At 43.2% G+C, this 27,348-nt stretch overlaps 1 protein-coding gene across 1 annotated transcript in view; it reads right to left on the reverse strand.

Annotated features, from left to right (window-relative positions):
• Positions 1-27,348, reverse strand: part of cdh19 (cadherin 19, type 2) — a 127,828-nt gene that overhangs the window by 24,077 nt on the left and 76,403 nt on the right. Inside the window, exons 6-8 of the mRNA XM_060900075.1 lie at positions 26,740-26,993; positions 2,352-2,488; positions 1,539-1,657 (exon numbers count right to left, since the gene is read on the reverse strand). Of these exons, the coding sequence (XP_060756058.1) occupies positions 1,539-1,657; positions 2,352-2,488; positions 26,740-26,993 (510 nt within the window). The remainder of the gene's footprint in view (positions 1-1,538; positions 1,658-2,351; positions 2,489-26,739; positions 26,994-27,348) is intronic.

Genomic DNA, 27,348 nt, shown 5'->3' on the forward strand with positions numbered 1-27,348 from the left:
AAGTCCATGGCTTGTTTCATCCAACCATTGCTGTTCTCTACGTTTATACACATGTTTAGTTAGTTTACCTGAATCTCAAATAAAATACTTTTTCACTTCCTATGAGCTATAACTAGCCATGAATTTTCATCTTCTAAAATTAAAGGGTATACAGTAGTAATACTTCTGTTGCCAATTTTGCCAGTTGGATGAACTGAACAAGTGAAATTCAGTTTACATTTATTGAAATGGGGTAACTCTAAATTGCCCATAGGTATGAACGTGAGTGTGAATGGTTATTTGTCTCTGTGTTAGCCCTGCAATAGATTGATGATCTGCCAAGGATGTGCCCTGCCTCTCGCCCGAAGTCAGGTGGGATTGGCTCCAGCTTCCCCCATGACCATGAAGGATAAGCGATGTAGATAATGGATGGATAGATTAAATGAGTTAGCAGTTGAGTTCTGAGTGAAATTACCCTTCAAGGCTAATGTTACAGTAAATGCACAGCACCCATTCGGCCTCAATCTCCAAACTATGGTCCACACTGTCTACAACATATTCCATAGGGACTATGAGGTCATGATTTGCTGCTTGAGGATGAATGGGTACTGTGCAGTTACTGTAACATTGGGCTTTAAAGTGAAAACTATTTATGCAAAAATGCTGATCATAGAAAGAGTTATTACAATATAATACACATGTAATACATTAATAAAAAGTAATTGATTATAAACTGAATGTTTGTACCCATTGTTTTCCCCTTGTATAAAGATTCTTTGTAAGAATAAATCCTGAGGAAGGAACAAAATGCATTGCTAAAACTGGGGTGAGTCGTAAGACAAGAGAGATGGTAAAGAGGAAGATAGCCGTTATTAACAACGGAGTGTCATGCTTCCTTTGCCACCTAACTGAGTTTCAGTGGAAGAACCTGGATTAGGTGAGACACTTGTCAGTAGTATATGTACAGTAAATGCTAAGTTGATAAGTAATGCTAAGTCATTAGGTACACCACTTGAAACTTAATGCAGTCTCTGAACTATATTATGTTATACTTACAAATGTGTGTCGTATTTCTTGCCAATTTATATTGGTATACTGTTTCAATAACTCCTCTTATGATGTAAACAAAAACTAAACATTGCAATTTTCAGAAAGATTATAATTATTTTGAGGATACTGTATTGAAATGCATCAGTGTGAAAACTGTATCATCAAATATGATCTTTCTGTGGTGATAGGGGAATATTTGCATTTGTAATATTGATACAGTAATATTTAATGACAGTACTTTTACAATTAGTTCCTGTAAGAGTGAAATATGGTTATGATACTGTAAATTTGAAATATGGTAACTTACTGGCAACACTGTTGTCAGTCTATGTCTAACAGTGAATAAAAAGAACACTCAACGAGGAAGCAACGAAATGCATGAGAATACTGCATATATTGTTGATGAACAGTCTAAAATCCTTGCCAAAGCATAATAACACTGCTAAAAGTGGGAGCTTAGAACTTGGATAACATTAGTTTGTGTGTGTGTGTGTGTGTGTGTAACATACTTCCCCTGCCTGTGTGCCCTCACACACATAGGGTTTGTAGTCCCTAGAGAGAATGGGTATGTTGTCATTGACGTCAAGGACATTAATGACCACAGAAACTGAGGAATGCTGATTTTTACCTAGGCGGATATAGACAGACAGACAGATAGTTAAAATAAAAGTATAATGTGTATGTTTATTGCTTACTGTGTCATGTGGTGACTCACTCTGCATCAGGGAGACCTGAGCTGCAGTCAAAAGTAGAGCTAAGCTTATTAAAAGGTATGCTGCCTTATGACAAACAAAACCAAAAAACCAGAGGGTCTCATGCAAATGAAAATCAGGAAGGAAGTAAAAGCATAAACTTTAACCAGGAATCAGTAGCCAGGCAAACAGGTGTAGTTTATTGCGCCTGATTACTTCAGAGCAGACCTGTGCCTCCCTCTGGTGGCCAAAGGTGGCCTAGCCAAAGATGCAGCCCCAGGCTGGGCTGTAACAGACTGCATGTCTTATTTATTTTATTTAGGTTAATAAAGGGTGCCAATAATTTTGAAAAACAAACAAATAAATCTAGAGGGCTTTTACCAACAGTGTAAGTATTGAGCATGTATTTAATCATCTTATGGATTTTCTTCTGTGTATTTTCTTTGTTCTTCAAAACATTTAAATTTCGAACAGTGCTTTCTAAATTAAACTTATTATTACATACCATTTGTACATTCTAATGGGAAATCAGTTGCACTAGAAATCTTATCTTTAATAATACAAATAGATTTAGCATTCAGCGATAACTTTCCTCTGTCAGGGAGAAATTGAGAAATAATGTCCACTCACTTTTTTCTTGAGCAATAACAGTAAAATTTTGCCATGCTGTAGTCTCTCGGTCCAAAGGTTTGGCCAGGGACACTGTTCCATTGTTGGTGTCAATCCTGAAGGCATTCTTCAAGTCATTGTTATTGGCTATGGAAAACCTGACAGGAAAAATAACAGTGCTCTTCAGAGAAAGGATTTGCAGTCCCTGCTGAAAATACTGGAAGAGGCCAATTCTTTTGTTTTTGCTCTACACTGAGAAGCAATTTAGGTTTGAGATCAGAAGATGTATGAGATGTATGAGATGATATATATTCAGCTTTCATTTCTTGATACATCTACATGTGTTAAACAACTTAGAACGTGACACCTTTTGTGACAGACCACCCAATTTTTAGATGAGCAAAAGTGGAGGAACAAATAGTCTTAAATTAAATTAAAGGAAATAACAGTTCCTATCCTGGCGACTTGTCCAGGGTGTACCCCGCCTTTCGCCCGTAGTTAGCTGGGATAGGCTCCAGCTTGCCTGCGACCCTGTAGAACGGGATAAAGCGGCTAGAGATAATGAGATGAGATGAGAACAGTTCCTATTTGGTTACATATCCCTTACAAGCAATAACTGCATCAAGCTGGTGACCTACTGACATCACCAAACTGTTGCATTCTTCTTTCATGATGTTTTTCCAGGCTTATACCACAGCTTTTTTATACCACAGTAGTCCTGGGTATGACTTTAAACTGCAGATGGTGGTGAGTCTCAGGTCCGGGAGGACTTGAGTATTGGGGAAAATGGAGTTACCTCTTAATCACCATTGCTCCCAGGTCCACTCTGACCCGGAGTGGTAGCACCTGCCTGGGTTCCAGCTATGGGTTAATAGTACATCACCAATTAGGCGCTGGCAGCAGGGCGCTTTTTGGTGCAATGTGGCAGATGAACCCAACAGGGTCAATGGCACACCACCAGATGGCATATGGAAGAGCCACTCAAATGGCCAACCGATGGCATCACCCAGCAAATCAGTTGTCACTGTGGGGTAACTTCCATACCTGTCAGGTCTGTGGCACTTTTGTGTACCACTTGGCGTCAGGTCTGGAGGTCCAGAGAGACAACACGATGGGGGCATGACATCGTTTGTCTTACCTTACTGTCCAAGGCACTTTATTAGGAGAGGAGCTCTAGTGCAGGCCTCACGGCCCATCTCTGTTTCTGCACATCCTAATGAAGCAATTATCATCACTAGTGATGGACAACCAACAACCACAGCTTTTTCCAGTTCTTGTTAATTTTGGGTGGTCTCTACCTTCAGTCTCCTCTTCAGGAGGTGAAATGCTCTCCTAGTTCATGCTTTTGCTACCTCTAGGTTGGGTTATTGTAATGCTCTACTGTCTGGATGTTCCAACAAATGCATAAACAAGCTCCAGTTAGGTCAAGATGCCATAGCAAAAGTCCTTACTAGAACTAGAAGATATGACCACATCATGCTTATGTATAGGCTCCCAATCAAATTTTGCACTGATTATAAAATACTACTTTTGAACTTTAAAGTACTGAATGGTCTCGCACCACAGTACCTGAGCAAAATTCTGGTCCTTTATGGCCCACCATATCTACTTAGATCAAAAGGGGTAGGCTATCTGCTGGTACCTCATATAGTGAAGGCTACATCAAGGGGCAGAGTGTTTTCTTGCAAAGCCCTACAGTTATGGAATAGCCTTCCAAGTAGTGTTTGGGACTCAGACACAGTCTCAGTGTTTAAGTTTAGGCTGAAAACATATCTTTTTAGTTAAGCCTTTTGTTAATAGCTTTTTATTAGGTAAAGGAGTAGATCTGGAGGGTCCTCAGGCATAGTGTGATTTGGTAAACTGGGCTGTATGGATACCCTTGTCCCCACACTCTCACACGTTCACGGTGGAGTGCCTGCTACTTTATGTCAGAGGGCTCCCTCATGTCTGTGTGATCTTCTGGGTCTCCCTTTTACAACCCCAATTCCAAAAAAGTTGGGACAAAGTACAAATTGTAAATAAAAATGGAATGCAATGTTTCAAAATTCCATATTCCATATTTATTTTTAAGTTTCAAAATTCCATATTTTATTCAGAATAGAACATAGATGACATATCAAATGTTTAAACTGAGAAAATTTATAATTTAAAGAGAAAAATTATGTGATTTTAAATTTCATGACAACACATCTCAAAAAAGTTGGGACAAGGCCATGTTTACCACTGTGAGACATCCCCTTTTCTCTTTACAACAGTCTGTAAACGTCTGGGGACTGAGGAGACAAGTTGCTCAAGTTTAAGGATAGGAATGTTAACCCATTCTTGTCTAATGTAGGATTCTAGTTGCTCAACTGTCTTAGGTCCTTTTTGTCGTATCTTCTGTTTTATGATGTGCCAAATGTTTTCTATGGGTGAAAGATCTGGACTGCAGGCTGGCCAGTTCAGTACCCGGACCCTTCTTCTACGCAGCCATGATGCTGTAATTGATGCAGTATGTGGTTTGGCATTGTCATGTTGGAAAATGCAAGGTCTTCCCTGAAAGAGATGTCGTCTGGATGGGAGCATATGCTGCTCTAGAACCTGGATATACCTTTCAGCATTGATGGTGTCTTTCCAGATGTGTAAGCTGCCCATGCCACACGCACTAATGCAACCCCATACCATCAGAGATGCAGGCTTCTGAACTGAGCGCTAATAACAACTTGGGTCGTCCTTCTCCTCTTTAGTCCGAATGACACGGTGTCCCTGATTTCCATAAAGAACTTCAAATTTTGATTCGTCTGACCACAGAACAGTTTTCCACTTTGCCACAGTCCATTTTAAATGAGCCTTGGCCCAGAGAAGACGTCTGCGCTTCTGGATCATGTTTAGATCCAGCTTCTTCTTTGAACTATAGAGTTTTAGCTAGCAACGGCGGATGGCATGGTGAATTGTGTTCACAGATAATGTTCTCTGGAAATATTCCTGAGCCCATTTTGTGATTTCCAATACAGAAGCATGCCTGTATGTGATGCAGTGCCATCTAAGGGCCCGAAGATCACGGGCACTCAGTATGGTTTTCTGGCCTTAACCCTTACACACAGAGATTCTTCCAGATTCTCTGAATCTTTTGATGATATTATGCACTGTAGATGATGATATGTTCAAACTCTTTGCAATTTTACACTGTCGAACTCTTTTCTGATATTGCTTCACTATTTGTCTGCGCAGAATTAGGGGGATTGGTGATCCTCTTCCCATCTTTACTTCTGAGAGCCGCTTTCACTCCAAGATGCTCTTTTTATACCCAGTCATGTTAATGACCTATTGCCAATTGACCTAATGAGTTGCAATTTGGTCCTCCAGCTGTTCCTTTTTTGTACCTTTAGCTTTTCCAGCCTTTTATTGCCCCGTCCCAACTTTTTTGAGATGTGTTGCTGTCATGAAATTACAAATGAGCCAATATTTGGCATGAAATCTCAAAATGTCTCACTTTCGACATTTGATATGTTGTCTATCTTCTATTGTGAATACAATATCAGTTTTTGAGATTTGCATTCCATTTTTATTTACAATTTGTACTTTGTCCCAACTTTTTTGGAATCAGGGTTGTAGTTATGCTGTTATGGTTAGTCTTGCTGGAGTCCCTGCTTGCACTCAGAGCAACATGTATACTTTTCTTAACCATTAGGTGACACCAGGCATACCTAACAATGTGTTTTTTCTCTCTCCCCCCTCCCTCTCTCTGTCTCTCCCTCTGTTGAGTTACATGTTGATCCTGAGACACCAGTGATGCTGACCTCTTCTGCTCTTCAGACCTGCCTGATCCGTCCTGATGCCCTACATCTGACTGGAGTGTCATCACATTGCTCCTGTGGAGGATGGCCCTATGTGGACAGTCGAAAGTCACATTTGGAAGATGGCTCTGGACACTTACAGTTTTGCTATGATGGCTGAGGACTACAATCACCATGATAAATTTAGGACTGCAGTTGTCATGAACAGTTTTGCACTCAAGTCTCCATCAATGAACAGTTGATAACTTCAACAAAATAGACTTTGTGCTAAAACTATAATGAATTTCCTGGTTATACTGTTGCATTTTGTGACTATATAGGACATAGTTATAGAAGCAAGTTTTTTATAATCATGCTGTCTGTTCTCACCCAAATGAGGATGGGTTCCCTTTTGAGTTTGGTTTCTCTCAAAGTTTCCTCCTCATGTCGTCTGAGGGAGGTTTTCCTTGCCACTGTTGCCACAGACTTGTTTATCAGGGATAAAAAATTGATTCATCAGGGATAAATAAATTTATGAGGGATATAATTAGCTCATATGTTTAAAGGCTTTAATTTTCTGCAAATCTGCTTTATGGCAATGTCTGTTGTTAAAAGCACTATACAAATAAACATCAAACTTGAAATGCATGCTCATTTGGGTTCAGATCTGGTGATTGATTTCGTCAGTCTAAACCCTTCCAATTTTTTTCCCCGATGAAGTCCTTTGTTGTGTTGATAGTGTGGTCATTGCTTGCTGCATGATGAACTTCCCAATTAGATTTGATGTATTTTTCTGTAAATTGACAGACAGACTGTTTCTGTAGACTTCTGAATTCATTCTGCTGCTACCATCATGAGTTACATCATCAGTAAGATTAGTGAGCCCATTTCAGAAGCAGCTGCACAAGCCTAATCCATGGCACTGCCATCCACCATGCTTGACTTATGAGCTCTTGTGTTTTGGATCATGAGCAGATCTTTCATTTCTCCACACTTTGGCCTTCCATCACTTTGGTAGAGGTTAAACATTGTCTCATCAGTCCTGAAAACTCCAGACTTTTTTTGGCTCAACTCTGTATGTATTTGTGAATCGTATGGCCTATGGTATGCATGTATTTTTTGCTCTCAAAGTCTTCTTTGAATGGTTGATTGTGATACCTTTACCCCTACCCTGTGGAGGTTGTTGGTGATGTCACTGACAGTTCTTCTTGAATTTTTTTGTCACAAATTTCACAATTTTTCTGTCATCAACTGCTATTATTTTCTTTGGCAGACCTGTTCAGTATTTGGTTGTTAGTACACCAGTGGATTTTTTTCTTTTTCATTATATCCCAAATTGTTGTATTGCCTATACCCAATGCAATTGTGCAATGCGTTTGATGGATTTTCCTTTTTTCTCAGCTTCAAAATGGCTTGCTTTTCTCCCACAGGCAGCTCTCTGGTCTTCGTGTAGTATTATCCTTTTTAATAACAAATTCAATCTTCACTGGCAAAATACTGGGCTCAAACCAAGAGTAGACATTAATTGTTTAAACAATTAACCAAGTGGTGCCATGTTCTACGTTTAACACATCTAGATGTAAATATCAGGAAATTAAAGCTGAAATTCTTTCATTTCATATTCATATTTTGATCTCAAACCCAAATATCTTCAGTGTCTAACAAAAAAAAAAAAGCCTTTGCCATTCCTGAAGTGATAAGTGGCTAGATTAACTAACTGTGTAACAATAAACAGCAATGTCCCTTGAATTTACACTGACTTACCAGTTTATAAAGTACACCTAAAATATTTAGTACCTAATGAACTTGTGACCCAGTGTACATTGCTTTTTTTAGTGACTGTTTCCCAGTGGTCTCCATAGTGATTGCTTTTCAATGTGCAACACTATTGTTACCCAAATTTTACTGTTTTATGCATTATTAGTGCTTGAAACCTGATTGTTCCGACTGTTCATTAGGACATTTAGGGGTCCAGCTACTGAAGGTACTAGACCCCTATTATAACTGTTGTGATTCTTCTTCTTAAAATCTTCTTCATCTTAAAAGGAATCATACAGACTAAACATAGTTCTACAGACATCAGTAGAAAGTATTTCCTCCCACTACTCAGACTACTGAAATGGGTCCAATCGGCCTGTTACAGGTTTTGTTTTTTGGACTATGAGACCCACAAACAAAATTCTTTTTTCCACTGACTCCTTGGGTTCTCCTAGAACAGAAAAGCCTCAAGAACCACCTGTTTAAGTTTTTGCTGATTTGCATAATATCCAAAACCTACTTTTGCAAATTAGTCTTAGGAGTTTTTGCAAATCTTCTCTAATTTGGTTTCAAAATACTCAGCAGAGTGTGTAACCCAATATTTATCAAAAACGTGTTGGTTCTCAAAAGCATTTATAAACAATATGGCCACCACACATTAATCAATTCTAATGAGGCAAAGTGTAGTTTACTCAAACAGCCGTAACTCATGAGTGCTTAAATGGATTTGCATCAAACCTGAAAGGCATACATCAGACAAGTTTCTAAGGTCACAGGCACAGTTTGGAGTATGGTCCTACAAAGGGGGTGGAGCTAAGGTTTGATAACTCTCTCAATAATTGTATGTCTGTGTGGCAGCGGGGGCGTGGTCAAACGTCGGTCTGTGACCGGTGGGTGGAGTCAGGGAAGGTAAGTGGCAGAATCACTGCACCTGATGTTGATTAACGTGTGTTTGTGTGTCTTCCCCAGTGACCGCGCCCTATTTAAGGAGAGCGCGAGAGCAGAGGAGGAGCTCTCTCCCCAACCAGATACCTGATGTGTGTGTGCATGTCTGCGTGTGTAAGAGAGACCACTGAAAAGTGTCAAAATAAACAAAGAGTTACGAAACTCAGTTCTGGCCTGCCGTCTTCTGTGCTCCTCCCACTCCTGCAAACTGCCACAGTCTGATTGAGCTGAAACTTGGTATGGTGTATCTATGTGCTAATCTGTAAGTGGGTGTTTGATGATGACGTGGTTACTTAAAAAAAAAAAACATGGCCGCCATCAGCCACTCAGTGTCAGTAATAGCGCCGAAAACCTGAGTTTGGAGCAGCATCCAAACATGGCCTCTCTGGACTACATTTCCCATTGTGCCACAGTGCCCCTTGTCTCCCAAATACTAGGAAGTGCACCTGTTGCACTAAATCCTGTATACATCATTCAGCAATAATAGTGCTTGCTCAGATGTGCAAGCTACCCATGCCACGTGCACTAATGCACCCCCATACCATCACAGATGCTGGCTTTTTAACTGCTCACTGATAAGAAGTAGGTGGTCCCTCTCCTCTTTAGCCAGGAAGACATGGTGTCCATGATTTCCAAGAAGAATTTAAAATTTTGAATCATCAGGCCAAAGGACCATTTTCTACATGTATACTGGAGAAACAAAACAACCGCTTCACAGGTGCATGGCTCAACACAGGAGAGCCGGTTCCTCAGGCCAGGACTCTGCTGTCTATCTTCATCTTAACAACAAAGGACACTCATTTCAGGATTGCAATGTACGCATTTTGGCCAGACAGGATCGGTGGTATGAGCGAGGATTTAAATAAGCCATTTTTGTCAACCTGGAACGGCCATCACTGAACAGAGGTGGTGGTCTAAGGCCCTGTCCACACGGCAACGGATTCAGGTGAATCTGATAAAATTGTTTATCATTTCGGCCTGGCGTCCACACGGCACTGGCGTTTTGGGCGCCACAAAATGAAATCTTTTGAAAACGGGTTCCAGAATGGAAAGATCTGGCAACGGCGCTGTTGCGAAGTTGTCTGGATGAGTAGAACGGATTTGTTTATGATGACGTCACAACCACATGTGCTTCACGCCGGGTAGAAGTGTAACGAACTCGATGCGAGTTGTCAACAAATCCTATAAGGATCCTATACGGCGAGGATGACGTATGATTCTACGCGGAAGGCGGCATCTTTAATGGTCTGGAATAAATTGAATGCTACACGTTGATGGATTAATTTGTTGTTTCTCACCTGTGAAAGGTAATCCCATGTGATCTCGTTTGGATGGTAAACCTGTTGGTACAGTTAAACGCAACACATGAATCTTTATTCTCCACTTTGACCTATCCAATATGGCGGCGAGGATGACATATGATTCTACGCGGAAGGCGGTGTCTTTAATGGTCCGGAATAAATCGAATGCTACACGTTGATGGATTAATTTGCTCTTCTACGCCCTTTTTGAGGAATGTATTGTAGGACTTAAACCAACATCTGAAGAGGTGAGATCGCTCCTTTTTTTCCCTATTTTTGCTGGCGGGATTGACTCTGCCCTAAGGGCAGAGTCTCTCTCTCTCTCTCTCTCTCTCTCACTTTGCACCATTACACAATAAATATTCACTGTGAAAATATTTTGTAAGCGCGTTTCATGAACCAAGTTATAGGATTTGTTGACAACTCGCATTGAGTTCATTACACTTCTACCCGGCGTGAAGCACTCACAGTCATGTGGTTGTGATGTCATCGTAAACAAATCCGTTCTACTCATCCAGACGACTTCACAACGGCAACGTTGCCAGATCTTTCCACTCTGGAACCCGTTCTCAAAAAGATTGCGTTTTAGGCACCCAAAACGCCGGTGCCGTGTGGACGCCAGGCCTAAACGATAAGCAATTGTATTGGAATCACCTGAATCCGTTGCCGTGTGGACAGGGCCTAAGACACCATTTATCAGCCACCTACAATGCAGTCCTTGGCGCACTTCCGAGACAACTGAATGTGTTAGGGTTTTGCTGGGATTCGAACCTGGTTCGTTGGTGTGATAAACCAGCAAACCCCCACTAGGCCACCAGGGGGATGACTCAAATGCAGAGGCATGAGGCAGAAGTAGAAAAAAGTATCAAAATGTTTATTTACAATATATACACAAGAAAAATCCAAAAAGTAATAATCCAAAAACGCTCAGAAGATATAAGGGAAAAAATAAAAAATCCAAAAGTACAAAACAAAAGCCAAAAAAACAGACAAGAAAAGGCAAAAATACCAAAGCTCAGAAGATCCAAAAACACAGTAACTACAAGGTCCAAAAGAAAAGCAAAGTGCAAAACAAAGAACACGGTACAGAGGAAACTGGAGATAAACATAACAGCTCAAAGACTCCATGACAAGAGGACTGAACTCAGGGGGTATAAATACACAAACTAAATTGAACACAGGTGAAGGTAATCAGGACTAAACAGGCAATTAACACAAACACAAAACACAGGAACAGTGGCGGCCTCTAGAGGCCAAAATAAACATGACACGAAAAGGAAATAACAGCGGCCTCTAGAGGCCAAAACAGTCCTAGTCCTAACAGGACCCCCCATCTAGGAGCGTCTCCTGACGTTCCAAGGGTGATCCGGATGGGCCGAATGGAAGTCCCGACACAGTTCTTTATCTAGGACATCCCGAGCAGGAACCCAGCAGCGCTCCTCAGGACCATAGCCCTCCCAGTCCACCAGATATTGCAACCCGCCGCGGACCCAGCGGGAGTCAAGCAGGCGATGCACAGTGAACACAGTCTGACCCTGGAAGATGCGGGGGGGTGGGGGGTTCCTAGGGGCAGGGGCATACGTAGACGTCAGTATGGGCCGCAACAGGGAAACATGGAAAGTGGGGTTGATCCTCAGAGTCCGGGGCAACTGGAGCCGGTAGGAGACAGGGTTCACCCTGCGCACCACCTTGAAGGGGCTAATGTAGTGAGGAGCAAGCTTGTGGTTCTCCACCCGCAGCGGAAGGTCCTTAGTGGCTAGCCAAACCCGCTGCCCAGGGCGGAAAGCGTGTGCAGGTCTTCTATGGCGGTTGGCCTGAGTCTGGTTGGTTCTGGAGGTCTGTATGAGGGTCTTCCTGACCTTGCTCCAGGTCTTGCGACACCGTCTCACATATTGGTTGACCGAGGGCACCCCCGCGTCCTCCTCCTGGTCCAGGAACAGAGGTGGCTGGAACCCGAATTGGCACTGGAATGGCGACAGCTTGGTGGCCGATGACTGCAGGGTGTTGTGGGTGTACTCTGCCCATGGCAGCCAGGTGCTCCACGATGTCGGGTTATCCATAGCCAGGCCTCGCAGGGTGGTTTCCAGGTCCTGGTTGAGCCTCTCCGTCTGACCATTGGACTGTGGGTGAAACCCAGAGGAGAGGCTGGCAGTGGCTCCGATGACCTTGCAGAACCCGTGCCACACTCGGAAGGAGAACTGGGGCCCTCGGTCTGAGACGATGTCCTGTGGAAGAGCAAAGACTCGGAAGACATGATTGAACATAAGTTTCGCTGTTTCAAGAGCGGAGGAGAGTTTGCACAGTGGTATGAAGCGGCAGGCCTTGGAGAATCTGTCAACTATGACCAAAATGACTGTGTTACCTTGTGACTCAGGGAGACCCGTGATGAAGTCGACTGCCACGTGGGACCAGGGATGCCGGGGAATGGTCAGAGGATGCAGGAGACCCTGGGGACGCTGTCGTGGGTTCTTGGTTCTGGTGCAAACCTCACAGGACAGGACAAATGACCTTACTTCCTTCTCCATGTTAGGCCACCAGAAGCATCTTTTCAGGAAGTCCAGGGTCCTCCGAGCTCCCGGGTGGGCGGTGAGAGGGGAAGAATGACCCCACTGGAGAACCTTGGCCCGGGCTTGATGTGGGACGTACAAGAGGCCCGGTGGCCCCGTCCCAGGACCGGGGTCCTGGCGTTGGGCTCGTCGGACAGCCTCCTCAATACCCCAGCGGACAGGGGCCACAATCCGGGACACAGGGATAATAGGCCCAACTTCACTCTCCCTGTTAGTGGCAGAGAACAGCCTGGACAGTGCGTCAGGTTTGGTGTTCTTGGAGCCGGGGCGGTACGAGAGGGTGAAGTCAAACCGACTGAAAAACAGGGCCCACCTAGCCTGTCGAGGGTTCAGTCTCTTGGCTTGCTGGAGGTACTCCAGGTTCTTGTGGTCAGTCCAAACCAGGAATGGATGTTGCGCTCCCTCCAGCCAGTGCCTCCACTCCTCAAGGGCCAGTTTGACCGCTAGCAGTTCTCGATCCCCCACATCGTACGGGGACTCCACAGGACTCAGGCGGTGGGAGAAGTAAGCGCAGGGGTGCAGCTTTCCTTCCGAACGTTGAGAGAGCACCGCGCCGACACCACTGTCCGAGGCATCCACCTCCACGATGAATGGTTGGGAGGTGTCCGGGAGGACCAGAATGGGTGCCGTGCAGAAGCGGTCCTTGAGGTCTTTGAACGCCTTTTCCGCCTGAGGAGACCAGACATAAGATCCACCTGTCCCTTTGGTGAGGTCTGACATGGGTGCTACTACAGAACTGAAGTTTCTGATGAACTTGCGGTAGAAGTTAGCGAATCCTAAGAACCGCTGAACCTCCTTAACAGACTTGGGAGTAGGCCAGTCCCGGACGGCCAGGGTCTTGGCAGGGTCCATTTGGAGTTGGCCTGTCCGTACAATAAATCCCAGAAAGGAGACCTCGGGAACATGAAATTCGCATTTCTGGGCCTTGGCGAACAGATTGTTCTGTAGCAGCCTCTGGAGAACCTGGCGGACATGGTGGCGGTGCTCCTGCACGGTCTTGGAAAAGATAAGGATGTCGTCGAGGTAGACAAAAACGTACAGGTTAATCATGTCCCTTAAGATGTCGTTGATTAGGGCCTGAAAAACAGCTGGTGCGTTGGTGAGTCTGAAGGGCATCACCTGGTATTCGTAGTGCCCAGACGGGGTGTTAAAGGCAGTCTTCCACTCGTCTCCCTGTCGGATACGGATGAGGTGGTATGCGTTCCGTAGGTCCAACTTGGTGAAGACGGTGGCGCCTTGGAGCAGGTCGAAAGCAGTGGACATCAGCGGAAGGGGATATCGGTTGCGCACAGTGATCTTGTTCAGGCCCCTGTAGTCAATACATGGTCGGAGCCCCCCATCCTTCTTGCCGACAAAGAAGAAGCCGGCTCCAGCAGGTGAGGTGGAGGGTCGAATGAACCCAGAGACCAGGGCGTCTTTGAGGTATTCCTCCATGGCCTTGCGTTCTGGCTGAGAGAGGGAAAACAGTCTGCCACGAGGAGGGGTAGTCCCAGGGAGCAAGTCGATGGCACAGTCGTAGGCCCGGTGCGGAGGAAGAACGGCGGCCTTGCTCTTGCTGAAGACCTCCTTGAGATCCCAGTACTCTGTGGGAACTTGAGATAACTTGGTGAGATCAGGGGGCTCGGCAGGGGACACAGGAGAGCTAGAGAGCAGACAAGAGGCATAGCATGCAGGGCCCCATTCCACAACCTGGCTAGTTACCCAGTCAATGCGAGGGTTGTGGCGAGTAAGCCAAGGAAGGCCTAGAATAACTGGGAACTCAGGTGAAGGAATCAGGTGCAGTGATATTTCTTCCTTGTGACCTTGAGACTGGAGGAAGACTGGAGAAGTAACTTGGGTGACTCTTCCATCACCTAACGCTTGGCCATCGAGGGCAGACACAGACAGTGGGACTTCAAGAGGTGCAGTCGGAATATTGATGCTTTGGGCGAAGTGAATATCCATAAAGTTCCCAGCCGCCCCTGAGTCTAACAAAGCTTGACAAGAATGGATAGACTCACCCCAGGAGATGGAGACTGGGATGTAGATTCCTTGGCCAGGGAGTCCGGGAGAGAGGGTAGGCCCCGTCACAACCCTCCCTCGGCTGGATGGGGCGGTCCTTTTCCCAAGAGTTCGGGACATGATGCTCGGAAGTGACCAGGCTTGCCACAGTAGATGCAGCACTTGTCCCTCCTTCTGCGCTCCCTCTCAGATGCGGAGAGGCGAGTACGACCCACTTGCATGGGTTCTGGACAGTCACTGAAGGAGGTAGACGGTCTCCAGGTAGAGGTAGGGAGGCTGGGGGGGCTCAAGGCTTGGTGGCGTTCTCTCATCCTGTTGTCCAGACGAATAGCATGTGAGATGAGGGTTTTGGGGTCACTTGGGCATCCAATAGAGGCCAGACCATCCTTGATGGGGTCAGACAGACCATGGTGGAAGGCTGACACCAGGGCAGTCTCGTTCCATCCACTTACTGCTGCGAGCGTCCGGAACGAGATGGCGTAATCTGCGATGCTTCCTCCTTGCCGGATGGACATGAGCTTTCGGGCTGCATCGGTACTGATGTCCACTTGATCGAAGACCCAAAGCATCTCTTCAGAAAACAGCTGGAAATCAAGGCACTCAGGTCCCTGTCTTTGCCAGATAGCAGTAGCCCAGGTAGTAATAAGCTAATAAGGTGATCACAAAGGCAATCTTGCGGCGATCCGTAGTGTAGGTGGTAGGCTGAAGCTCAAAGGTGAGTTGACACTGGGTAAGGAACTCTCGGCACTCACTGTGCTTGCCGTCATACCTCTGTGGTGCAGGAAGGCTGGGTTCGCGAGGTGAAGAAGGCAGCATGGCAGGAGGCACTGGAGCAGGAGCGGGAGATGGATCAGGAGATGGATCAGGAGATGCAGGCAGAGATATCAGCTGTGCCAGGGTTTTCTCAATTTGCTGAAGCAGTTCCTCGTGGCGAGCAAGAGCCTCACGTTGGCTGGTGAGCGTACGTCCATGAGCGTCCATGGTCGCTCCGAAGCATGTCAAAGCTGCCATAATTCCCTGAAGGTTGGCCAGGTAGACAGTTGAAGCAGCCTCTGCTGAGTCGGTCATGACGGAGTCTTTCTGTTAGGGTTTTGCTGGGATTCGAACCTGGTTCGTTGGTGTGATAAACCAGCAAACCCCCACTAGGCCACCAGGGGGATGACTCAAATGCAGAGGCGTGAGGCAGAAGTAGAAAAAAGTATCAAAATGTTTATTTACAATATATACACAAGAAAAATCCAAAAAGTAATAATCCAAAAACGCTCAGAAGATATAAGGGAAAAAATAAAAAATCCAAAAGTACAAAACAAAAGCCAAAAAAACAGACAAGAAAAGGCAAAAATACCAAAGCTCAGAAGATCCAAAAACACAGTAACTACAAGGTCCAAAAGAAAAGCAAAGTGCAAAACAAAGAACACGGTACAGAGGAAACTGGAGATAAACATAACAGCTCAAAGACTCCGTGACAAGAGGACTGAACTCAGGGGGTATAAATACACAAACTAAGTTGAACACAGGTGAAGATAATCAGGACTAAACAGGCAATTAACACAAACACAAGAACAGTGGCGGCCTCTAGAGGCCAAAATAAACATGACACGAAAAGGAAATAACAGCGGCCTCTAGAGGCCAAAACAGTCCTAGTCCTAACAGAATGCACACCAAAACCCAGCTATTTTCAGTGACTCACAGGAGGACAAAGAGAACCAACAACCCATTGATCACCCCAACGACTCTCTAGGTTGTTCACACCCAGCCCCCAGTGACCCACACCAACAGAATGACTCAATGACACCTTAGAATTGCTTTTCATCCATGAGAGGATAAATACCTGATACTCCCTATTAGTCAGACAGAACTGAAGAAGCCTTTCGGATGAGGGGTGAAACGTCTTCAAGAATCTTCAAACAAGTCCAGTTGCTCTCTTTTACCACCCACAGTTTACTATGACCTGGATGACTGAGAATCTTCACAGACAAGAAGGTGGTGGTATTTCTTGATATTTACATATGGTTTTAACTTGTATTTGTGGATGCAGTGATGACCTGTGTTCATAGGCAATGATTTTCGGAAGCGTTCCTGAGCCAATGCAATGATTTCCACTACAAAATTGTGCCTGTTTTTAATGCAGTGTCATCTGAAGCCCAAAGATCATAGACATCTAATGTAGGTTTTCAGCCTTGTCCCCAGCATAGAGAGATTTCTCCAGATTCTCTGAATCTTTTAATGGTTATTAGTGTGATCCCCAAATTTTTAATAATTTTACATTAAGGAATGTTATTCTTAATTTTTTTGCATTATTTGCCCATGCATTCTTTCACAGAGTGGTGAACCCCTCCTTATCTGTTCTTCTGAGAGACTTGGCCTCTCTGGGATGCTCTTTTTATACCCAGTAATGCTACTGACCTGTTACCAATTAAAATAATAATTTTAACATTACACAACTTTTCCAGTCTATTATTGCCCCATCCCAACATTTTTGAAACATGTTGCTGGCACTAAGTTCAAAATGAGCATATTTTTCAAAACACAATAAGATTCCTTAGTTTCAATATTTGATATGTTGTCTTTGTACTATTTTTGATGAAATGTAGGGTTTCCATGGTTCGTAAATCATTGTATTCTGTTTTTATTTACATTTTACACAGCTTCACAACTTTTTTTTGCAATTGGGGTTGTATGTAATCTAGCAAGTAGAGAGTTTGCTGACAATCATTCTAATAAAAATTGGATTTTCTAAAACATTTTGCTGCAACAAGTCAATTACATTTTAGGCCATTGCATGTACAGTTGTGGTCAGACGTGTACATACACTCATTATGGAAATCAATGTCATGACAATCGTGGACTTTCAATGATTCTGGCATGGACCCAACTTTTGAGCACAGTCCACATATTTTCAATAGGGTTGAGGTCAAGACTTTGGGATGGCCTACAGCTTAATCCTAAAGCCTGCTTCATCCATTCCACAACTAGCTTTGGTTTGTTTGGAGTCATTGTCCTGTTGGAATACCAATTGTGTCAAAGTTTCAACTTGTGTTGTGTCGTTTGTGAGCTATTTTGAACTAATCTTGAACTAATCTTTTGTCTGATTCGGGATTAATGAGTCATCTCAGTGAGTGACATTCAGTTCACTCAGGTGGGGTTTACATTAGACCGTATCAGCGGATCATCAGATTAATGTTTTTAAAACGATTAGTGTGCACACAGCAACACCAATACACGATTTGCGTGCACACAGCAACACCAATACACGGATACGCTCGGCTCCGCAGGCATCCTGCGCTCCAAATCACTCCGCCCTGAACAGCGAGTGCCCTCTGGAGGGTGCGCACTCCGGCCCTGCGCAGCTCACAGAGCGCGCGAGTGTAGTGCACAAGCAGTGATTCGGGACTGAGCCGCTGTGTGTGTGATCCCAGCGCATATCACTTACCACTTGCAAGTGGAAGGATGGCAAGCCTAAAGACAATCATAACTACACAATGGGCAGTATTTGCATCAGTATTTGCAGTATTTTCATACTTTTATACTCTTTAATGAAAGGTGATACAAGGCGGAAGTCCGCGCCGTTTTTCAGCAGTCGCGTCACATGACCAACGCCAGCGAATCAGGAAGGTGGATGTCACAGTGACGTTGTCCAATGAGACGCCAGCTAGAGCTCAGCACAGCGTATTCGCGTATTCTCAATGTTTACACAGCACCGGAGCTGACACGATCTGGATTGAATACGTGGACCCTGGCGGATTCCCGTTTCCCGGCGTTTCCAGGCGGTTTAATGTAAACGGACAGTGCATCCGCGAAGAAAACGAGACAGATACGGTCTAATGTAAACTTGGCCTCAGGCTCTGATTCATTGAGAATGGATCTTTCAGTTATCAGTCTCTCATTCACTTGTCATATGACCACTACATATTCTCAGAGTAGGGACTACTGATTCATGAATTATGTAGCCACTAGCCATCCTTTGTGGCTCTCAAAGAGCAACATGGCTTGCTTCACTTGGTAAAGTTTAATATAGAAGTTCACTTTGTTAAGCTCTTAAGCAACCTTTTGGACCATAGCCTTTTGAGTTATTCAGTTGAAATGACTGATTGCTTCAAGTTCAACTGCCTGTACAAGAGCTCTGTACCTATTAATAAAAATATCATTCTAGTCATTGTATGATAGCTATTCACTTTAGTCTACCTGGCCACTGTACCCATAGTAAATTAACTCGTTCCAATGGAAAGGCAAATTAAACATCCATTCAATTGCTACATTACACACAGCTAGTTAGCTACAGACATATTCTGGTTTAGCAGACAACTTTACCAAGCTCTCTTCTCGTCTCCAGTAACAGCACTGGTCATATGATTGTTTTTAACCACATGGATTATGAACGAGAGAATCCTAACCGAAAGACCTATTTTTATGGTTCTTGAAATCTGACATTCCTACACTGAGAATATGCAGCAGTCATGTGACAAGTGAATGAAAGACCCATACATCTCCACCATAGCATCTGCTCAGCTAGACAATGTGTAGAGAGAACCAGAACTGCTCATGCATGCTACCCTCTCAACAGTCTTCCCAAACATTGTGTGCAGCAGCCACTGTGACCTCTTTACAGCATCATCTACAGTAAGATCATTTGGTGACAAGTCTCTCGTTCATTATTCACACAGCTACAGCAGTCACATGACCAATGCTATTACTGGAGATGAGAGGAGAGTTTACCAGAGGGGAACCGTCAGGGCCTTCTAGGCCTTCAGAGAAGGCCTTAAAAATTTTGGACCAAAAGTAGCTAATAAATAATATAAATATGCATATATTTTTTAAAAAACTGTCTAATTTAATACCATACACTAATACATTTCTCACGTGTTCTTCAGTTAAGTTTACTGTCAAGTTCACATCAGCAATGAAAGGGTTACTGGCTGAAACACGCTGTCCAATCAAAATCGTCCCTCATGGAGAGCGAGCTCATTAATTGGTTAGGACTTCACAAGTCCCTGAGAAGGCCTGAGCTATGTATTTTGATATGGAGAATGATGGGGAAATTGACCAATCAATGTTTGATTTTAAGTGGGCGGGACAAAAACAAAAGATTGTAGGCCTTCATGAAGTCCTAGCCAATGCTCCTAGCCGACAGGACAGTAGCAGGCAAAATAAAATTGATAGAATTAGTGGTTGAGAGTTGAATGGCGGATAACGAGAGCGACGTTGTGGCTAGCTTGCTAGCATCGCCTTTTTCAAGGCGACCTTTCACCGAAAAGCTGGAGATAATAAAAAACGGAAGACCAACTCCACAATTAGAATTCATGATGATGGTGATCATTATTATTTTCATTCTCCCATTTTAATCACTGTAAAATTAAGGGGGTGTAGCGGGAACTATAAAAAGACTTTTATTTGATGCGCCTCCCGAAATGGAAATGTAGGCTATTTGTACTTCATGTCAATTTAAAATATATGTCTTTTTATTGCCAACTTTAAGAATTATTCATTTGAAATTGCATTACAGTTTGAAGATTTGAAGATTGTGTTTGTTTTTTTGTACGCTGTTATTTAATAGTGCTGTTAGCATATATATATATATATATATATATATATATATATTTTTTTTTTAAGGTCACGAGTTTTATGCAATGTTTCCTGTTGGGGAAGTTGTGATGTTATGGTCTGTTTGTTTACATCCTTGTCGTCGTTAATTAAACGATCAGTTACTTAACGCTTTCAAGTCATCCTCTGTGCCTTTGCCGCAATTATTTATTTTCTCATCAATATGAGGGCTGAGGTGAAGGCCCAGCTGTAGTGCTCACGGTTCGCCACTGGAGTTTACTAATGTTATCTGGTAAACCAGAACATTTCTGTAGCTAACTGTGTGTGTGGAATGTAGCAATTGAATGGATGTTTAATTTGCCTTCCCATTGGAATAAATGCATAAACTATGGGCCTTCAGTGACTAGGTAGGCTAAAGTGAATAGCTATCATACAATAAATAGAATATTTTGACTGATGGGCACAGAGTTCTTGTCCAGGCAGTTGAACCTGACAGTCATTTCAACTGAATAACTCAATAGGCTATGGTCCAAAAGGTTGCTTAAGAGCTTAACAAAGTGAACTTGTATTTTAAACTTTACCACATGTAGCAAACTATTTTGCTCTTAGTGTTTGAGAACCATATAGGGTGGCTACACTGCCACACTAGTTTCAATGAATGAAATCAATAAATTATTTGTAAAAAGAATCGGTCATTTTTCTGAACAAAATTCAAAGATCCGAATCAGTAAAAAGATCTAAACTTCTCACCACTAGTTTCAACTGTCTAGCTGTAAGGTTATGCTGAAGAATTCTGAGGTAGTCCTCCTTTTTCATGATTTCATTCACTTTGGTTAACCATGCTTAACAGTTGGTACAGTGTTCCTGGGGTTGAATGCCTCACCATTACTCCTCTAAATGTACCTCTGGACATTGTGGCCAAACAACTCAAACTTTGTCTTATCTGACCATAAAACTTTCCTCCAGAGGCCTTTTTCTTTGTCCATGTGGTCAGCTGCAAATGTTAGTTGAGCTTGAAAGTATCAATTTTGGAGTAGGGGCTTCTTTCTTGGATGGTAGCCTCTCAGTCCATGTTGATGTAAAATTTGATTGACTGTAGATATTGACACTGGTGTTCCAGTAGCTTCCAGTTTAGGGGTCAGACCCACAAAATGATATCCAAACCAGCTGATCTGTGAAGCCTTGAAAAAAACGCTTTTCAGAAAAATCTAAAGAATGTCAATGATCTGTAAGGATTTATCTAAGCTTAAACTTGCTAAGTGTTTTTGGACCAATTAATAGCTATTTAAAAATTTTGTGTGTGTTAGCAAGTGTGTGTAAGTGAGTGAGAGCAAGAGAGAGCAGCATGCTAGGTGAGCATAGCTGCTCTGAGCATACTGATGCATGAGAGTTTGAATCGCTGGCACCCCACACATCGTGTATATATACACACACACTAGTGCTTCTCAAACAATTAGAATATTGTGAAAAAGTTCAAGATTTTCCATCAGTTATTTAAGAAAGTGAAAACTTAATATATTTTTAGACTCATTACACATAAACTAAAATGTTTCAAGCATTTTTCTATTTAAATTTTGATAGTTATGGCTTACAGCACAAAAAAAAATCTCAAAATATTCAGATATATAATTTTGAGTTTGAGTAAAACTGTATAAATCCTGTGTATCTCTTGGTATAGTTCAGTACACAAAACCACAATCTAAGGCCAAGTTTAAATTAGACCGTATCTGTCTCGTTTTCTTCGCGGATGCACTGTCCGTTTACATTAAAACGCCTGGAAACGCCGGGAAACGGGAATCCGCCAGGGTCCACGTATTCAATCCAGATTGTGTCTGGTCCGGTGCCGTGTAAACATTGAGAATACGCGGATACGCGGATATGCTGTACTGAGCTCTAGCTGGCGTCGTCATTGGACAACGTCACTGTGACATCCACCTTCCTGATTCGCTGGCGTTGGTCATGTGACGCGACTGCTGAAAAACGGCATGGACTTCCGCCTTGTATCACCTTTCATTAAAGAGTATAAAAGTATGAAAATACTGCAAATACTGATGCAAATACTGCCCATTGTGTAGTTATGATTGTCTTTAGGCTTGCCATCCTTCCACTTGCAAGTGGTAAGTGACTTGCGCATGCTGCCCGATATGCACTGGAATCACACACACAGCGGCTCAGTCCCGAATCACTGCTCGTGCGCTTCACTCGCGCGCTCTGTGAGCTGCGCAGGGCCGGAGTGCGCACCCTCCAGAGGGCACTCACTGTTCAGGACGGAGTGATTTGGAGCGCAGCCGCTGAGGAGGAAGCGATGAGCCGCACTGACACATTTCAACTTGCGTGCCGAATTAGTCATGTGATTAGCGTATCCGTGTATTGGCGTTGCTGTGTGCATGCGAATCGTGTATTGGCGTTGCTGTGTGCACGCTAATCGTTTTTAAAAATGTTAATCTGATGATCCACTGATACGGTCTAATGTAAACCCCACCATAGATACAACTGCTGACTTGACAGTTGTCCAGAAGATGATCATCTGCAAGGAGAGTAATACCCTGTCCACACTAGGGATTTTGTACCGATACGAAACTACTTTCGTACCGCAACACCTGTTCACACTAGCAACTATACCGGTACTGTAGCGGTATAACTGTATCGGTACGAAACCCACAAATGTATGGGTTTCGTACCGGTACAGTATCGGTACTGTAGCGCTTCGCTGTAGTGTGGACAGATGAAGCGGTTCTGTATCGATACAAATATAATGCGCATGCACAAAGTCACACACCTCAATCGATGTCTTTGCTGAATAAAATAGTGAAGAACGGAGATTCGTTTGTTTCTTTCTCAACTGCCTCGCGCGTTTTATACGATTCGACTGAATAAATGACCACCAGAAATACAGACTGTACATTGACAATAAAAAGCACACACACGTTGTTTCATCCGTACGGAAGCCGAGAGAGGCCCTTCATATAATCCTTTTTTTTTATTCACCTTGTTATCCCGAGATAACGACATAATTAATTCAGGATCTCGAGAAAACAACACAACTAATTTGAGATCTCTTTGTCTACCAGACAACTTTGTCTACCTAGTCAGGAAAGGGGCTACGACTGTCACATTCTTAATATCAAGCCACTCCTGAACCAGAGACAAGGTCAGAAACATCTTACCTGGGCTAAGAAGATAAAGAACTGGACTGATGCTCAGTGGTCCAAAGTCCTCTTTTCAGATAAAAGTAAATTTTGCATTTCATTTGGAAACCAAGGATGGAGAGTCTGGAGGAAGAGTGGAGAGGCACAGAATCCAGTGTTTGAAGTCCAGTGTGGAGTTGCGGCAGTCTGTGATGATTTGGGGTGCCATGTCATCTGCTGTTGTTGGTCCACTGTGTTTGATCAAGTCCAAAGTCAATGTAGCCATCAACCAGGAGATTTTAGAGCACTTTCTGTTTCCATCTGCTGACAAGCTTTATGGAGATGCAAATTTCCTTTTCCAGCACTTGCCCACAGTGCCAAAACTATTGGCAAATGCTTTGCTGACCATGATATTATTGTGCTTGATTGGCCAGCCAACTCACCTAACCTGAAACCCATAGAGACTCTACAGGGTATTGTCAAGAAGAAGAGAAACTCCTGACCCAAAAATACAACAAGCTGAAATCAACCTGGGCTTCAATAACACCTGAGCAGTACCACAGACTAACTTCCTCCATGCCATGCTGCATTGATGCAGTAATTCATGATAAAGGAGACCCAACCAAGTATTGAGTGTGTGACGGCAGCCTGGGGAAACTGCTGCCAAAACAGACCTGAATGCACAGACCTGTACATTGGGGGAAAGGAAACAACCGCTTCACAAGCATATGGCTCAACACAGGAGAGCCAGTTCCTCAGGCCAGGACTCTGCAGTCTATCTTCATCTCAAAAACAAAGGATACTCGTTTCAGGACTACAACCCCGATTCCAAAAAAGTTGGGACAAAGTACAAATTGTAAATAAAAATGGAATGCAATAATTTACAAATCTCAAAAACTGATATTGTATTCACAATAAAACATAGACAACGTATCAAATGTCGAAAGTGAGACATTTTGAAATTTCATGCCAAATATTGGCTCATTTGAAATTTCATGACAGCAACACATCTCAAAAAAGTTGGGACAGGGGCAATAAGAGGCTGGAAAAGTTAAAGGTACAAAAAAGGAACAGCTGGAGGACCAAATTGCAACTCATTAGGTCAATTGGCAATAGGTCATTAACATGACTGGGTATAAAAAGAGCATCTTGGAGTGGCAGCGGCTCTCAGAAGTAAAGATGGGAAGAGGATCACCAATCCCCCCCAATTCTGCGCCGACAAATAGAGGAGCAATATCAGAAAGGAGTTCGACAGTGTAAAATTGCAAAGAGTTTGAACATATCATCATCTACAGTGCATAATATCATCAAAAGATTCAGAGAATCTGGAAGAATCTCTGTGCGTAAGGGTCAAGGCCGGAAAACCATACTGGGTGCCCGTAATCTTCGGGCCCTTAGACGCCACTGCATCACATACAGGCATGCTTCTGTATTGGAAATCACAAAATGAGCTCAGGAATATTTCCAGAGAACATTATCTGTGAACACAATTCACCGTGCCATCCGCCATTGCCAGCTAAAACTCTATACTTCAAAGAAGAAGCCGGATCTAAACATGATCCAGAAGCGCAGATGTCTTCTCTGGGCCAAGGCTCATTTAAAATGGACTGTGGCAAAGTGGAAAACTGTTCTGTGGTCAGACGAATCAAAATTTGAAGTTCTTTATGGAAATCAGGGATGCCGTGTCATTCGGACTAAAGAGAAGAAGGACGACCCAAGTTGTTATCAGCGTTCAGTTCAGAAGCCTGCATCTCTGATGGTATGGAGTTGCATTAGTGTGTGTGGCATGTGCAGCTTACACATCTGGAAAGACACCATCAATGCTGAAAGGTATATCCAGGTTCTAGAGCAACATATGCTCCCATCCAGACGACGTCTCTTTCAGGGAAGACCTTGCATTTTCCAACATGACAATGCCAAACCACATACTGCATCAATTACAGCATCATGGCTGCGTAAAAGAAGGGTCCGGGTACTGAACTGGCCAGCCTGCAGTCCAGATCTTTCACCCATAGAAGACATTTGGCGCATCATAAAACGGAAGATACGACAAAAAAGACCTAAGACAGTTGAGCAACTAGAATCCTACATTAGACAAGAATGGGTTAACATTCCTATCCCTAAACTTGAGCAACTTGTCTCCTCAGTCCCCAGACGTTTACAGACTGTTGTAAAGAGAAAAGGGGATGTCTCACAGTGGTAAACATGGCCTTGTCCCAACTTTTTTGAGGTGTGTTGTTGTCATGAAATTTAAAATCACCTAATTTTTCTCTTTAAATGATACATTTTCTCAGTTTAAACATTTGATATGTCATCTATGTTCTATTCTGAATAAAATATGGAATTTTGAAACTTCCACATCATTGCATTCTGTTTTTATTTACAATTTGTACTTTGTCCCAACTTTTTTGGAATCGGGGTTGTACAATATATGCATTTTAGCCAGAGAAGACTGGTGGTTTGAAAGAGGAGTAAAAGAAGCCATCTTTGTCAACCTGGAACAACCATCGCTGAACAGAGGAGGTGGTCTGAGACACCATTTAGCCACCTACAATGCAGTCCTTGGCACACTTCCCAGACAACTGAATACATCCACACCAAAACTCAGCTGACTTCAATGACTTGCATGATGGCAGAGAGAGCCAATGACCCTTGAGGCTGCCAACGCTGTTCACACCTGGCCTCTATTGACCCTAACAACCTACAGGATGGCTGAGAGGGTCAATGACCCATGTGACCTCAACGACTCTCCTTAGGGTTGCTTTTGGTCCACTAGAGGATAAATACCTGAAACTCCCTAGCAGTCAGACAGACTTGAAGAAGCCTTTCTGATAAGAGGTGAAACATCTTCAAGGATTTCAAACAAGTCCAGTTGCCTTCTTTAGCATCTACGGATTACCTCTGAGAAACGGAGATGATATTCAGAAGGGTTCAGTGACCACTGAGCTGCAGCTTTCTTTTTTTAGCGATTCACATAGTGATTATAATATAAGACATTTTCTGGTCAACAGTATACAATAAAATGAAAAAAATGGCAAGCTGACTTTTGAGAACTTGAGTTCTCAGATTTTTGCCATATCTCTACAATTCTGGTGTCATATTATTCAGCAAAGTCTGAAACTCAACTATCAAAAGCATGTTGAGATTTAAAAAGAATATGGCCACCAAATGCAGAGCACAGCTTAATTTACACAAACGGCTTAAAGATAGGGTGGTCTTATAACTTGAATGTTAGGTCCTACATCGCACCCTCTACTCAACCAAATGAAATAGCACATACCCACCTGAAGGGGATACTATAATTTCCCTCTTGGTTGAATATTTCCACACTAGAGATATTAATTAATATATGCATTAAACAAAGACCCAAATCATGTGCAAAATAAAAATGAATAAATGCATGTTTATTTTACCTGATAGGGTTATTGGCAGAATCTGCATCTCTGGCAAGTACTGTGCCAACCACTGTACCAACAAGTGCATTCTCTAGAACTTTCCACTCATAGAAAGGTGCAGAAAAGACAGGTGGCTCATCCACGTCCATCACCAGAATTTTGAGCATTGTCCTATCCCGAAATTCATTGATGCTTAGGAATCGTGTGTCCACAAAAGAATTGATGGCCTCTATGGCAATCACAAAGTGCCTCTTGCTCTCATAATCTAAAGGCTGAGGAAAAAGAGCTGTTAACTCCAACATAGAAATATACCTAATGCTTGACATAATTTGTGTTTAAATATGGTGGTATGAGCTTGTTATTGAGTATGAATCAACCATCAAAATTCACATCATATTAGTCTACAATAGGTAACACATTAATCCCTTAAGTTTTAGATAGTGTCTAGTGACAAATCCTTTTAAGCTAAAAAGCACTGAAGGACTTCTCAATATGTCAGTTTGCATCACAAGGGCGGCACGGTGGTGTAGTGGTTAGCGCTGTCACCTCACAGCAAGAAGGTTCAAGCCCCGTGGCCGACGAGGGCCTTTCTGTGCGGAGTTTGCGTGTTCTCCCCGTGTCCACGTG

This window comes from Neoarius graeffei, chromosome 19 (assembly GCF_027579695.1).
Source record: "Neoarius graeffei isolate fNeoGra1 chromosome 19, fNeoGra1.pri, whole genome shotgun sequence".
In the NCBI taxonomy this organism is placed as follows: domain Eukaryota; kingdom Metazoa; phylum Chordata; class Actinopteri; order Siluriformes; family Ariidae; genus Neoarius; species Neoarius graeffei.